Genomic DNA, 16,879 nt, shown 5'->3' with positions numbered 1-16,879 from the left:
AGGTAGTTTAAAATCCACTTATAAAATTATCATTGAGTGTGAACTAGGGATGAGCAATGGGGTTGGGTACCAGTATCGAACCGAGATTTTTTTGTACCGATTCCAGTACCATGTTTTTTAGGATATTGGATCGGGATTTGAGATCGGTATCGAGCTCATCTAAGATTGAACTGGATTTTGGACTTCTATGATTAAAGTGTATGGAACTAGGCCACGAATATGGGCTTCTCTAAGAGACTGGCACAAATAAAAACACTTAAAACACACGCTCATTTATTCAACTTGTACACAATTTGACCTACACTTGCACAAATAAAAAAAGCGGGTTCGGATTTTCAACCCATTTCATAACCTAACTTGATACCGCTCAAAAAACCAGTTAGACATAAACCGATTTCAACCAGTTACCCGTCAATTTGTATATCGGTTCGTATTCCTCACTTGTGAAACCGGTTTCGAACCGATCGGGGTTATAAATTTTAGACGTTAAAAAAACCACTTAAATCGGTTTGTATCATTGGCCGAGACTAGCCTTTAAAGACCCCTTTTTAACCTTTAGGGTCGATTTTTACCATTATTTCATAATATTTTTTACCCTTTTGTCTGTATTTGGTGTTTTGGTTGCAAGTATTATGGTAAGTTTATTGCAAAAGATGCGAACACAAGTTTGAAAAGCACATTAATTGTCTTGAAATATTGCAAATAAGGTGACATGAAGGGACCATATTGAAAGGCTTACAACTAATTGGCAATAAAAGATTAAAAGGAATACATATAAAACCCAAATTCATGAACAACAAAAAAAAAAACAACATTTTGTTAAGAACAAATAGAAAACAAATTATAAAAGTATATACATTCTTGCATCCTTTTCTACAACTTATCTATAGCTTTCTTAGTTCTTAAAACAGAAGGGGATCTTCCACAACTTTATCTTCATTATGAGAATAAATATCCATAGGCGTGGACGTTGTAAATCCTAAATTAGCACGCTTAGATCCTTTCACGCGATCAAGATAAATCACTACCACAGATATATCATCATGAAAATGCCGCCTAACGCCCCTTTCTATTTTCATCACATCCTTGTATCTCAATTCTCGTTTCTTTGTCACCTCACGTATTGCAGCTCCCACCAATCTTTTCGCTATCCCCTGAAAGTAACATATACGCGTTTTTGTCACCAAAAAGGATATCATATCATATCATATAATCATTTTACAAAATACATTAAAAAAACTAAGTTATACCGCTCTTGGATTTCTGTAAACTATATCCACTGCTGCTTCATCACTCAAGTGCTCCCAAAGCCCATCCGAAGCAAATATCAAAAACATGTCTTGTGATTTTAGTTTTCTAGATATGATAGAAGGCTCTGCTGTTAATACTGGTTTCTTCAAAGGAACATGGTGCCCGTATTGCCGTGGGTCCCGGTGAAATTCAGGTTTCTTTAAATAGAAATCACCTATAGATCTTGATACTTTATAATTAAGAAAAAGATAATTGGCATGTTATTATGTTATAACTAGGGGTGACAAATGTGACCCATTGGGTTGAATGAGTTGTATCACAATGTATATAAAATGATTTTAACGGGTTAAAATTTCTCAATTTTTTTTTTTTTTAGAAACGAGAAAAACAAATGAAACTTTTTAGTACTTTAATTTTTTTTACTTTTTGATTTATTTTTCGAGTTATGATTTTTTACTTATTTTTTTTAATTTTTTAGTGAGGCGTTTTTGAAATGGGTCAAAGTGGGTTTTTGAAAGCTCAACCCATTTGGACTCATTTCAAAAACCCTCACTAAAAATATCAAAAAAATTAAGTAAAAAATCATAACTCGAAATATAAATCAAAAAGTAAAAGCACTAAAAAGTTTCATTCGTTTTTCTCGTTCCTAAAAAAACAAAACAAAAAACAAAAACAAAAAAACTTGAAAAATTTCAACCCGTTTTGACCATTTTCTTTTTTTAGTTTGACCAATTGTGATTCATTATATACATTGTGATACAACTCATTCAGCCCAATGGGTCACATTTGCCACCCCTAGTTATAACTTATAAACATCATGTATGTAACTAACTAACAAACTAACTATTATACCTGAATAATACCCTTAATTCTCCAAACACCGCGACAATGTACAACAACATGTGAATCATCAGGATGTTGTGATTCAACCTCCTTCCTCACTTCCTCATATGAAACATTATGATCTTTTGATAATCTCACCGCAACCACTTTAGTCTTTCCTGCGTTAGAAACTTTCTGACCGAGTACTACACGCGAGTCACCAAGGTTCGCAACATGTAATTCACCATTAGAGATAGCACCAACAAGACAACATGATCCAACTGATGCAATTTGAGGTCTAATTGGCATTTGATGCTTTACAAATTGAAAAAACTTTTCTTCGGTAGCATTGAATGCCTTCTTTATAACATCTGCAGATATTCCCCCTTGTTCTTTTGCATACTCTGAACCAAAATTACCAGACATGAATGCATAATGAAGAGGTAGGTCCCAGCAGAGCCCAGTTGGACCCGCAAGACTCACCTTGAACAGGGACGTCTGCGCATAAACCAACTGGATCCGCATGACCAACCATACTCAGAGACGTGACGTCCTTACGCGCAGTACGCAAGCTGTTCCCGCAGGAAATGCCTCCCAATGGTGAAGGACTCCGCCTGTCCCCGCAGCCTCGGATACAAGCCATCAGGGAAGGCCACCCGCACAGCAAGGCTACACGTACAAGGCACTTAGCTCTCATTCAGTGTCACCTGAAGGAATGAGCGAAGCCGGGAACAATCCCGCACAAGGGCGGGAGGGGGAATACTCCTGCCCAAATAAGCCAGTCCGTACGATACGGGAAGATCTTCTGTACTGTACCTGACGAGGTATGGGAAAAAGATCTGACTAAAGATACGACAGCTTATGGACAACAGTATGACGAGCAGCATGCTCCTACACTGTATGTCACTATTAGCCGCTGCCTACTCACCAACTCTTGTCATACCACGTGCGTAGCCGGCAGTTGGTGGAAAAGGAATAGTATACAGCAGGCCCGGTCACCATCAGCCGCTGCCTACCCACCAACTACCAGCAGGGCACGTGCGTAGGCCACTGTTGGTGGAACAAGAATACTGTTGCAGCCGGCCACACCTCCTTGGAAACCTACCTTCGGCTATAAATACCACAAATGGTATGACCATCTGATCTCATCTTGTATCATCATATTATACCTGATATCTGCTCTAGCAATCTCTTAATATACTTTTATATTTAAAGAGCAATCTAGTCTGATTCTCACGCCGGAGGGTGGTCACAAGGAGGAACCCCCCCTTCTCAGTGACAAGCTCACGGTGTCTGTTTTGCAGGTTATCAGAAGAACCATCTTCTCCGGGTCTAACCCCTCGTGGGAAACATCTATCTAACCCCCAGGTTACCCGTAATCTGCCCGGGGTCCACTTAGTGTTTCTTCATTGGCGCCATCCGTGCATAAAGCTAGAACTTTATTTTTCTCTAGTTTTTTCAAACTTTCTGCAAAGATGGTTAAAGAAATTCCGGTAACCACAACCCCAGCTACTGGGGGGAATACCGGCAACACAGTATTTACAAACACTACCCCGGTTACCCAAGCCGGGGCAAGTGAAGTAAATTTTACGAACACTACCCCAGTTACCCAAGCTGGGGCAAGTGCAGTAAATAATCGCTCACTGGGATTCACCGATACCCAGTTTGAGAAACGAAGACTCCCCCGCCAAACTCTCGATGAAGTTAAGGCATGGGCGGAGGCACGACAAAAGGAATTCCAGGCTGAGTTGGACGAACGCTTGCGTTCCGTACAACAGGCCGATGAATTCGAATACTTGGAGGATGACTCGGAGGAATCCGACTCCGACGCGAACCCTCGCCATAGGGCAAAAGGGAAGCGTAAGGAAACGGACTCCCAACCGAGAAGGCATTTTGGACAAGCCTTCAAACCAAAAAGCACAGGTGGAAGTCCACGGGACTTCTCCAAAGCATTCAGACCAAACGTTGCAAATGCGGGAACGTCCAAATTTGCAAGGGACATTGCGGAAGCAATCGCCCCAAAAAGTGCCAAACAAATGTCAAGCATAGGCACATATGATGGTATATCTGACCCCGATGATCATTTGAACAGATTCATAGCGGGGGCAACCGTCAGTAGTTGGACGGAACCTACGTGATGTTACATGTTCCAAATGACGCTTGTGGGGGCCGCTAGAGCGTGGTTCGATCGTCTACCGGTCAACCACATCTACGACTGGGCAGACTTCCAACAGAAGTTTAGCCAACACTTCAGCCAGCAAAGAAAGTATACCGAGGAGCAATGGACAATCCTCAAATGCATTCGAGAGACAGATGAATCTTTGCTAGACTTCATCACTCGCTTCAACTCGAAGAAGCTTAGTCTGGGTAACATTAGCGAAGATCTTGTTCGCGCTGCTTTCATCCAGGGCGCGAACGACCCAGAGCTCATCCGCACCTTAACGGGTAAAGATGGCATGCCATCCACATGGGATGCCATCATGACAGCAGCAAAACGCTTCGCGGAAACTGAGAAGCAACTGGGTAGAGATCTCCCACAGAGCACAAACCTCTACACCTAGAAAACAAGGGAAGACAACATCCTTACCGCCCGATTAAATAAAAAGCGAAAGCTAGGCATTTGGCAGTCAAGGGTAAACTTTGACACCTCATCCGGCTTGCAACATAGGTTAGGCGGAAGGGATAGCGAGGAGGTTACAGACCTACCCGCATCATACCCAAAGACCAAGCAGGAAACTCGGGAATTTCTGCAAGTGACAAGGACTTCCGCGGGAAGAATCCCCATGGAAAACCTTAAAAAACCCTTTTCAAAACCCTTTGCTTAAGTCCAAAAGTTCACCTCACTTTATTAAACACGCATGAGAAGAACATTGGACTGGGGGGACTTGAAGAGGTAGGTCCCAGCAGAGCCCAGTTGGACCCGCAAGACTCACCTTGAACAGGGACGTCTGCGCAGAAACCAACTGGATCCGCAGGACCAACCATACTCAGAGACGTGACGTCCTTACGCGCAGTACGCAAGCTGTTCCCGCAGGAAATGCCTCCCAATGGTGAAGGACTCCGCCTGTCCCCGCAGCCTCGGATACAAGCCATCAGGGAAGGCCACCCGCACAGCAAGGCTACACGCACAAGGCACTTAGCTCTCATTCAGTGTCACCTGAAGGAATGAGCGAAGCCGGGAACAATCCCGCACAAGGGCGGGAGGGGGAATACTCCCGCTCAAATAAGCCAGTCCGTACGATACGGGAAGATCTTCTGTACTGTACCTGACGAGGTATGGGAAAAAGATCTGACTAAAGATACGACAGCTTATGGACAACAGTATGACGAGCAGCATGCTCCTACACTGTATGTCACTATTAGCCGCTGCCTACTCACCAACTCTTGTCATACCACGTGCGTAGCCGGCAGTTGGTGGAAAAGGAATAGTATACAGCAGGCCCGGTCACCATCAGCCGCTGCCTACCCACCAACTACCAGCAGGGCACGTGCGTAGGCCACTGTTGGTGGAACAGGAATACTGTTGCAGCCGGCCACACCTCCTTGGAAACCTACCTTCGGCTATAAATACCACAAATGGTATGACCATCTGATCTCATCTTGTATCATCATATTATACCTGATATCTGCTCTAGCAATCTCTTAATATACTTTTATATTTAAAGAGCAATCTAGTCTGATTCTCACGCCGGAGGGTGGTCACAAGGAGGAACCCCCCCTTCTCAGTGACAAGCTCACGGTGTCTGTTTTGCAGGTTATCAGAAGAACCATCTTCTCCGGGTCTAACCCCTCGTGGGAAACATCTATCTAACCCCCAGGTTACCCGTAATCTGCCCGGGGTCCACTTAGTGTTTCTTCACATAATCACTACAAGGGGTGTGTGTTTGGACCAGGTTTGGGCCAAAGCCTTACCAAAAGCCAAAATATCGGTTTTTGAGTTTTTGAAAATCGTTTGGTTTCGACTTTCCCATTTGTGCTTAGAATTATGGGCCGAGGAAAAAAAAATTGGCCGAAAAAAGTAAATTTGGGCTTACATCATTTTGTTAATTAATAACTAACTGGTTATTATACATTTGAGCTAAAATATTTTATTTACATATTTATTAAAGAGTGAAATGCGGTTTCGTCCATGTGATTTGTTCAAATCTGCGGTTTTAGTCCAATAGTTTCAAATTTGTGATTTTCATCCCTATGGTTTCATTTCACTTGCAATTAAACCCGAATTCATAACCACGTTAAGTTTGATCATTAAACCCATCAGTGTGCCCCTCACGTGAGGGCATTTTTGTCCTTTTTCTCCCCCAAATAAACCCAAGTCCTAATTCGCAAGCCCCCTCACGTGAGGGGCTGGGCTGTATTTGGGAAAAAAAAGGACAGATCACAGAACTACCGCTCACGTGAAGGGCACGTTGATGGGTTTAACGACCAGACTTAACGTGTTAATGAATTTGGGTTTAATTGCAGGTGAAATGAAACCACATGAACGAAAATCGCAAATTGAAACTGTTGAACTAAAACCGCAGATTTGGATGAACCACATGGATGAAAACCGCAGTTTACTTATTATTAAATTTTTATAAACTAGTTAAAAAAACAAGAATTGATTATTATAAATTTGAGCTAAAATATACAGTTACATATTTATTAAACTTTTGTAAATTAGTTAAAATTAAAAACAAAAACAAGAAATAAATATCTATATATAAATTCGGGTTCAGTACGATTTTTTCGGTTTTTATCGCATGCAAACCAAAACGGAAACGTAATTTTGGTACTTTTACAAAAACTTACTGTGAATGAAAGGAAAAAGGTTAGTGTTGACGAATCGAGAAGCTTCAGGGCCACCATGACCGTCGTAAACACCGACATAGGTAGCCGAAGGTGAAGTAAACACCTGGCTTTGATCTTCAAGGTTCGAATTCGCTTGAACAACAGCGATTGAGAAGTCGCCTAAGGCGTGCGGCTTCAAGTCGTTATGCCATAACAATACATCGCTGCTACGTCGTCCTATACATCGCTCTAGCGGCTTAACGCACGTCCATAACATGTTGAAGTGATTGGAATTAGGTGTTTAATTTTGAAATGTAGAACAAGCAGTCAAGCACAAATATATTGAGAGATTTTGTGATGGTTTTAGAGTGAATAGAGATAGTTGGTACTTATATTACATCAAAGTTTAAACGTGTTATTATATACGGGCCATACTTTTGACTTTTTTATGCAACAAAACACATATTCATGTAATCATGTCCCCCTTAATATATGATACAATATAAATATCTAATGTTTGCATTCAAGTCATCAACGTGATATTTTATTTTATTATTTTATACACACGTCACCAGTCACAATACACTTTTATTAATTCGGACCTAATTTGTATAAACTAACTAAAGTTCATTTTTGTAATATTAATTATATAAATGGAATCGATGGGTATAAAAAACCAAAACAGACACAAGCGGTGGCGGCCCGAGTTATGTAAAAATCGACATCGGAGACGGGACCGGTAAAGAATCGGTTAGTTGTAGTTCTGAGTGGTTCTAACTTCTAAGCTAATGAACCGAGTCGTCTTAGAGTTTAAATTAATATTCATTTAATAAATGAGTTCGAGCTGACCATTTGCTTTACATACTAAGTTTGACTAGGCCCGTGAATATGAACAACCACAATTATTTACGTAAGAGTTAAGTGTCATTTTAGTACATGTGGGTTGGCCAACTACGCAACTTTAGTATCTATTCTTTATTTTGTGCAAATGGCTACCTCAGTTTCAAAAAACTTGCATTTTTAGTACTTTTTTTAACCCCGTTTATATTTTTCGTTAAGTCAGGGATAATTTGATAACTTTGTTATTTTCTTTATTTTTTTCTTTTCTTTTAAATGCGTATATCTTATAAACTCTAAATCCTCAAATCATAATATCAAAATCTAAATCCTAAATCCTCAACCCCTTTCTCCATATCATCATAGAATTTGAGTTTTCACGATATTTGAGGATTTAGGATTGGGATTTTGATGTTACGATTTGGGGATTTAGGGTTTACAAGATATAAGTGTTTAAAAAGAAATAAAAAAAACAAAGAAAATAACGAAGTTACCAAATTATCTCTGACTTAACGGAAAAAATAGATGTGGTTAGAAAAAAAATACTAAAATGCAAGTTTTTTGAAACTGAGGTAACCATTTGCACAAAATAAAAAATAAGTACGAAAGTTGCGTAGTTGGCCAAACCATAGCACTAAAATGGCACTTAACTCTTTACGTAAATATAAAATTACATAATATTAATATTTATTTGTCAACAAATATAACTATAAATAGTTAAATACATATACAAACTGAGTCGTGCAAGATCTTGCAAAATTATTGACAAGATAAGTCAAAGTTGATTACACATAGTTACATGTGTAATGTAGATGTTGAATTGGTAAGGACATTCAATTACATGCATAGTTACAATGTTACACGTGTTTCTTTTTTTTTTTTTGAAGATTGACTTTCATTAAAAACAGACACAACCAACGACTATCATCAAGACGGAGAAAGACGCTGAAAACCAAAAACCAAAACCAACGATCACGTTACATCAAATAAACACCAACTTTTCCAATCCACTACCCATATCTTAGATCTATTTTTGTACCAAAGAAAACCCAAAGATTTTATATCCGCAACCATTTCTGCCACCTTAGTGTTCTTGCCCGAAAAAATCTTTTCATTCCTAGCCCGCCAAATCCTCCAACAAGTAATGATGACAATTCCATGAATAATCAATCTTTTATTCCCCGTCGCACCACAAACCTTATGCACTTCCACCAAATCATTGACATGAAAAACAAAAGATCTAGGGATGTTGCACCATGAACCAATCGCATTCCAAACGGCCATAGAAATGAAACACCCGGTTAACAAGTGCTCGAGCGATTCCTCATTACTTTCACATAAAGCGCAACTATGATCATCACAATACAAATGACGTCTAGCTAAAGCCTGCTTGGTTGGAAGGCTATCCAGAACGGCCCTCCACATAAAAATATTACATTTTTTCGGGACCCAATTGCTCCATTGGAAACTGGAACTCCCAGCATCCTCAACGGACCGCACCATCCATCTTTTAATCGCCGAAACCTCGAACTCTTTGCAGCTACCAACCGCCCAAGACCATGAATCTTCACGGTCAACCATCACCACCTCTTGAAGGAGATCTTCCAACTCCTGCTTCTCGAACACCTCCTGTTGGGAGCAAGGAGCTCTAAGCCAATCCCACACAATGCGACTAGAAGATCCAGTGACCACCAACCGATCAGCTAACAAGACATTTTTATGTTTTTCTACCGCATATAAGGACGGATACTTGTCCATAACCGGCGCCGAACCCAACCACAAATCCGTCCAAAACCGAACTTGGCGACCATTCCCAACTGTGGCCCGGATCACTCTATTAAAACCCACACCATCAACCTTAAATTTGTTCCAGAACATAACACAATTCTTCCAAACCCCGGGAACTCCATTATTAACCGGAGCAAGCCCCCAACAGCGCGAGGACCCGTGAATACACTACTCTTCTCCACATCGCGTGCTGATCATTTAGAAATCTCCCAAGCCATTTAGTAATCAGCGCTTGATTATTAACCTCTAAACGAGCGATACCTAAACCCCCTTCTTTTATAGGTTTGGTGACTACCTCCCAAGCCACCCATGACATCTTCCTCACTTCATCCGAACCACCCCATAAGAACCTTCTCATCAAAGCTTCTAAATCATTGGTAACCTTCTTGGGTGCCTTAAAAAGCGAAAAATAATAAGTGGGAAGACTATCCAGCACCGATTTAATAAGGGTTAACCGACCAGCCATAGGTAACGAATTAACTTTCCATTTAGATAGCCTCTTCTTGAACTTGGACACAACCGGTTCCCAATTAACCACCCTATTCATGTTAGCGCCAACCATAATCCCTAGATAAGAAAACGGGATTCTACCCGGCTTACAACCCATGAAACCGGCTTGGATATCGATCTCACCATCTTCTACACCTACTCCAAATAACACTGATTTATGGAGATTAATCTTTAGCCCCGAACACAAGTAAAATATGCGAAGAATACGTTTCAAGTTATCAAAATTAAAAGAAGACCACTCTCCCATAATCATAGCATCATCCGCATAAAAAAGATGGGATAAAGTAGGACCTTCATTAGGAAGAGTAATACCATGAAACGCACCTATATCACAGGCTTGTTTCAACATACCTGAAAAAGCCTCCATCAGAATAATAAAAAGAAAAGGCGATAGCGGGTCACCTTGACGAATGCCTTTATGACATCCAAATTCGAATGTAGGAGATCCATTAACAAGAACAGACGATCTGCTCGCCAACAAGATACCACTAATCCAATCGCACCAAACCGAAGGAAAACCCATCTGAGAAAGAACCGACAACAAGAACTCCCAATTCACATTATCAAAGGCTTTATCGAAGTCAATCTTGAACATAAAAATTCTTCTTTCCCTCTTCTTAGCCCAAGCAATAACCTCATTAGCCACCAAAGGGCCATCAAGAATATATCTCCCGGATAAGAAAGCCGACTGATGTTCTGAGACAATCTTATTCATAACCGTTTTGAGTCGATTCACTAACACCTTCGACACAGTCTTTAAAATACAACCAATGAGACTTATCGGTCTAAAATCCCCCAAAGAAGACGGATTGTTTACCTTAGGAATTAAGGTGATAAAAGACGAACCAACCCCCGAGCAAAAACTTTTAACCTTATGAAAATGATCAAGAATATCCACAAAATCCTTCTCGAACAACTCCCAATAAAACCGAATGAACCTAAAATTAAAACCATCCGGCCCAGGAGCTTTGTCACCACCGCAATCAAAAACCGCCTTCTTGATCTCATGCACGGAAAAATCACTGATCAAAAAATCCGCCTCCACCGAAGACAAGACCGAAAACCCATATCCAATCAACCGAGGCCGATGTGTAATAGATTCTTTAAACTTACCAGCAAAGAATCGCAAAACTTCCTTTTTAATGAGAACCGGGTTTGTTTCCCACGCCCCATTCACTTCCAAACCGGGAAAATAATTTGAAGCTTTACGTTTATTAATAAAACCGTGAAAAAATCGAGAATTTTCGTCTCCATGAATCGCCCAATTACACCGAGCCTTTTGCTTCAAATCCCGGTAATAATGATTATCCAACTCGCCTAGCCGTCTTTTAATTTCGCTTAAAGACCATGTCTCTTCTTCCAACAAAACCCGGACCTCCAAGGTTTGGTCCAAGTCACGCAACTCTTGCTCCAATAAAACCCTTTCCTCCTTTTCTTTGGCTTTACAATCGATCGCCCATCTAGTGATAGCAGCACGCAAAGCTTTAAATTTATACAGCAATCTCGCGTCCGGAGAACCATGAAACGAGCCATCAACAAGCGTCTTCTTAACCAACGTCCCAAAATCCTCTCTACCAAGCCATGAATTGAAAAACCTAAACGGTTTGGGACCATAGTTCTTGGAAGAACCAATTTTCAAAACCAACGGACTATGATCCGGCTTATTCCTTTCGAGAGCAATATACTCCGCACACGGCCATTCCATAAAGAAATCCCAATTAACGAAGATTCCGCAACGGACTATGTTACACGTGTTTCTAAGACGTTAAATTAGTATGGGCCCACATAACGGTTTTCCCACATCTAGTTTCGTAAGTCAAATCGATATTTGTTTGTTTTTTAGAATACTCTTGTTTTTAAAATATCGGCAACGACCGACCAATAACCAGGCGGTTCAATGTTTGAACAAGCTACAAATCTACCACCGAAAACCGGACAACGCGGCACAATTATTGGTACAATGTCACTTGTTTTTCTTGTCATTATTTAGAACAAAATAGTTATAAAATAATAACTAAATTTAATTAAAAAGTAAACACCAACTCCTAAGAATCTTAGACACAAAGACGTAAAAATAAACCAACCGTGGTATCATGAAAATCACCATATAACAACCTATGATATTTTATATTATTATGATATTTTGTATTGTTAATCAGCTATATATAAAAATCCACTATTCTATATATATATATTAAAGAGTAAATAAGATGTTTAAGTAAGGTTACATGATGAATGTCAAATTGTCAACCCTTTTACTATTTATTTAACATGTTTACAATTTTATAACTCATTTGAGTCGTTTAAAATGAACGGGTTACCCGGGTCGTGTTTATTTTACACAATTTTAAATGTGTCGGAAGAGGGTTCGTGTTTCTGACATAAATAAATATGCCGGCCCTATTATGTTTCAAACTTTCAATAAATTTCTAATAGCTTCCTAAAGGATTTACTTTTTCTCATTCATCACTTAATAGTCCTTAAGGTTTTTATATATCATTAAAGTCTTATGTAAACTCATTTAAATTGTTATTCATTGGTTAATCTTCAAAATGCTCATCTGGCCATCTGATCCATTAAAGCTAATTAAACTTGACCACTTAACTTAATATTAGGGAAAATTCCCAAAATAGCCTTTTTTAGAGAGAGAAAGTACAAAATAGCCCTAAATTTCAAGATATTCCCAAAATAGCTCATTTAATTTGGACTGAGCATACAAGATCTGAAAAAAATCCTCCGGACAATAAAATTAGACAAGTGTCAAAATCCGACGAGATTTTTAAAAATATTGGGGGACCAGTCCATATTTCCTATTAAAAGTTCTTGAAATTAAACAGTCTTGCCATACGGTCTTTTAATGTTTCCTAACGTGTCCCCACAACTTCCACAAACATAGGAAAATGTGCCTTTAAATTTAGTCTTTCAAGACGCATTTAGGGTGAATTTGTACCAAAAAGATCTTTATATTAAAAAGTAGTCTTGCCAAACAGGTTATATAAGTTTCTTATCTCGACCCTATATATTAAACTCATAGAAAAATGTGCCATTTAACTTTGTCTTTCAAGACACTTACTTGAAAATTTTGAACTTAAGGGATCATATTTTTGAAAATATTGTGGTACCCGTCCATTTCTTCACAAATCTTTATATTAAAAAGTTGTCTTGCCAGACGGGATTTTGAAGTTTCTTATCTCGACCCTGTATATTTTGAAACATGGAAAAATGTGCATCAAAAAAATTTGTCTTTTAAGACACGAATCTTTGAAATTTGTACGAAGGAGACGGGTATTTAGTATATTCTTACTTTTCCGTCCATATTTACATTATATCTATCTTCATCAATCCTCATTTATTCAATATTTCATAAAATTCTAACTCTTCAAATCATGAAGTTTAAGAGGGGTGATCAAGTGGAGGTTATGGATATGGGTCCCGGGTTCGTTGGATCCTATTATGACGGCAACATAATCTCGACGTCCGGAAACGAGTACATTGTTCAGTTCCGCACGCTGCTGGAAAATGATGAGTCTGGTCTTCTTCGAGAGTTTGTTAAGGCCGAAAAAATTCAGCCAAAACCTGCATCTGTGGAGTTGAGTAGTTTCCGTTTGGGTGAGATGGTCGATGTTTATGCTAATGACGGATGGTGGACGGAAAGAATTATTAGCGAATTCGGTGAGAATGAGTATATTGTTTATTTTGATAGCTCCAACCAAGACATCACATATCCTTTTCCCAACATCCGCGTTCATCAAGAGTGGGATGCAGCATGGCGTTTGGGTTTACACCCGTAACTGAGAAAACCGGGTTGTATTTCATGTTTGTGAAATGTGTGTTGTTTAGTTGTTTGAAGATTGATGTTTAATGATGTTTAGGGTTTGTTGTTAACGTTTTCTAATTTGGTTGTAATATGTTTGTCTGATTTATTATGTTATGTGTTTCTACACTAAGTGTTGTTAGTGTTTAATTATTAAAAGTTCTATGTATTTTGTGTTTATTCTATTTTTTTGTCATAGCTAATTAAAGGAAAGATAAATATAAAACACATAACTAAAGTTCATTTAAAAAGGTTTAAAATATATAGGGTCGAAATAAGAAACTTAAAAATCCCGTCTGGCAAGACAACTTATTAATATAAAGATTTGTGAAGAAATGGACGGGTACCATAATATTTTCAAAAATATGATCCCTTAAGTTCAAAATTTTCAAGTAAGTGTCTTGAAAGACAAAGTTAAATAGCACATTTTTCTATGAGTTTAAAATATATAGGGTCGAGATAAGAAACTTATATAACCCGTCTGGCAAGACTACTTTTTAATATAAAGATTTTGTGAAGAATATAAACGGGTACCACAATATGTTTAAAAATATGATCCCTTTCGTTCAAATTTTACAAGTAAATGTCTTGAAAGACAAAGTTGAATTACACATTTTTCTATAAGTTTAAAATATATAGGGTTGAGATAAGAAACTTGTATAACCCGTCTGGCCAGAACGCTTTGGAATATAAATTTTAGTTCAAAAATATAGAGGGATCCTCAATATTTATAAATTTATGATCTTTTTGGTACAAATTCACCCTAAATGCGTCTTGAAAGACTAAATTTAAAGACACATTTTCCTATGTTTGTGGAAGTTGTGGGGACACGTTAGGAAACATTAAAAGACCGTATGGCAAGACTGTTTAATTTCAAGAACTTTTAACAGGAAATATTGACTGGTCCCCCACTATTTTTAAAAATCTCGTCGGATTTTGACACTTGTATAATTTTATTGGCCGGAGGATTTTTCAGATCTCGACTGCTCAGTCCAAATTAGATGGGCTATTTTGAGAATATCTTGAAATTTATGGCTATTTTGCATTTTCTTTCTCTTTAAAAAAAAGACTATTTTAAGAATTTTCTCTAAATATTATAATTCAACAATCACCACACCTGACACCTGTACCTATGAAGATTGTGTGTTGAATATGACCAGTAAAACATCCAAAGAGGTGAAATATTTATGATTGGAGAGAGTTTTCAGGTTTTCATATGGATCATGTAAGGGAACTTAATTTCATGTATAGGTCCCAACCGCACACCAATGATAAGATGACGTAGTCACTGATTGGGCTTTCTCTGATGTGTTTTATAAATAGGCTTATAGGCATAGTCTTGTGATGAGCTAAACTTTTGGGCTCCCAAAAGCCCAAAGATTGATATATCTTATGAGTAATCGTAAGTTGTAACTTTATAACCTGTAACTTTGCATTTAAGGATTTAAACCCACACCTCACTTAAACTATATTATAGTATATACGTTTATTAGTTTATTAGGCTGTGTGGAGTGGAGTGGAGTGGAGTGGCTACAAAATGGGGGCGTATTATGACACGTGACTCTCAATCAGCAAATTGTAGGTTTTTCTTTTAGGGTGTAATAGTGTAAAAGATTAAAATAATAATAACTGAAACAAGAAATCAGGCGACAAAAACTAGTCACCCATTATCGTCTGGTTAGCCCACTACGCATACTCTTAGGCTATCCTTTATGGTGGGCTTCGAAGCCCCTCTCACAGGGCCGGCCTAAGGGGGAGGCAGGGTGGTCGACGGCCACAGGCCCGACACCCCGTTAGGCCCGGATTTAAAAAAAAAAATTATGTATTTTTATGAAAAACAAATATTTATAATCAATGTTTCAACAAAATTACATATCCACTAGCTTAGTGTGGTGGCAAAGAAGTATGACATTTAATCAAGAGGTTGTGGGTTCTAGTCTTATTTGAAACATTTTTAAGTTTCTTTTTTTACAAAAAATTTTACACTACTTAAATTATAACCAAGTATGCCCATTTAAAATAAAATTATTTAAACTCAACTAAATGTTCATTTTACTTAAAGCCCAAAAAAAATTTCGACTTTGGCCAAAAAAAAATTTCGGTTTCTCGGAGCCGGGCCTGCCCTCCCCAGTGTCACGTGGGCATTGGGGGCTTCAAAGCCCCACCCCAAAGATGCCCCTCTATAGTGAGGGGGCTTCGAAGCCCATTAATTTTTTTATTTTATATTTTATAAATTTATATAAATAACTCTAACTCACCCTTCATTTCACCTCAACCTCAACCACACACCAACCCACCCGTTGACGAACCATCGGTTCACTATACACAACATCCACCTACGATCCGACTTTCATCTCTCACTAACCCCAACCACCATTTCACCTCTCGCCATCGACACCTCCGAATCCACCCAAATGAGAATCCAAAGCCTAATCACCGAAAACCCCGTCATAATATTTACCCGATGTTATTGAGTTAGAAGAAGATGAGATCGGTGCACTCTCGGAATCACGGCTGGACGGCGGAGACACGGTGGCTCCGGCGGTGTTTATTGGTGGCGCATGTGTCGGAGTGTTAGAAGGTCTTGTTGGACTCCACCTAATTTGAAGGGAGGGGGCCCACCAAAAATCTCCTACCGCGCCGGCCAACGCAATGATCGGACCCTCGCCGCCCACCCTCCAACCGCGCCCCACTGCGGTGTTCCGCGCCCTCAGCGCCCAAAAAACCGCCCCCAAGGAGCCCCATAGCTTATGGCCTTAGAGGAGGTACTATATCGCCGTTAATTTTTTGCCACTGATCTTCATCATCATCATCATACTCAATAAATCTCACTAGTAGCAAAGTTAGGATAGGGTCTGAGGAGGATAAGATGTAGACAACCTTACCTCTATCCCTTAGGAATATAGAGACTGTTTCCGGTGAGACCTCGACTCGCCACTTAACTTAAACAAAACTAATTATTATTAATCAACTCCTATATAGGCAAGTTCAATTCTTCAATTACAACAATCTTAAATATGAGAGGTGATCATGAGTACATAATGATTATGTTCGAAACGGTAGCCTCCCAAAATTCATGGTTTTGTC

General features: G+C 39.0%; 2 protein-coding genes and 1 pseudogene across 2 annotated transcripts; 1 reads left to right on the top strand and 2 right to left on the bottom strand.

The window, feature by feature from the left end:
- Window positions 1-902: 902 nt before the first annotated feature.
- On the bottom strand, window positions 903-1,337 carry LOC143594557 (putative protein phosphatase 2C 34 pseudogene; annotated as a pseudogene).
- A 729-nt stretch (window positions 1,338-2,066) lies between these two features.
- On the bottom strand, window positions 2,067-7,163 carry LOC143594559 (putative protein phosphatase 2C 63). The gene is made up of 2 exons (XM_077073836.1): window positions 6,865-7,163; window positions 2,067-2,477 (listed from the first exon to the last, which is right to left on the bottom strand). The coding sequence occupies exons 1-2, from the start codon at window positions 7,118-7,120 to the stop codon at window positions 2,098-2,100; spliced, it is 636 nt and encodes a 211-aa protein (XP_076929951.1). The 5' UTR covers window positions 7,121-7,163; the 3' UTR covers window positions 2,067-2,097.
- A 6,201-nt stretch (window positions 7,164-13,364) lies between these two features.
- On the top strand, window positions 13,365-13,769 carry LOC143594556 (protein AGENET DOMAIN (AGD)-CONTAINING P1-like). The gene has a single exon (XM_077073834.1). The coding sequence runs from the start codon at window positions 13,365-13,367 to the stop codon at window positions 13,767-13,769; it is 405 nt and encodes a 134-aa protein (XP_076929949.1).
- Window positions 13,770-16,879: the final 3,110 nt, after the last annotated feature.

The sequence above is a fragment of the Bidens hawaiensis genome, unplaced genomic scaffold (assembly GCF_021521415.1).
Source record: "Bidens hawaiensis isolate Kalapana, Puna unplaced genomic scaffold, B.hawaiensis_p1.1 tig00043870_1, whole genome shotgun sequence".
Taxonomy (NCBI): Eukaryota; Viridiplantae; Streptophyta; class Magnoliopsida; order Asterales; family Asteraceae; genus Bidens; species Bidens hawaiensis.
The sequence above is the reverse complement of the archived record's forward strand: the minus strand, read 5'-3'. Positions and strand labels throughout refer to the sequence as shown.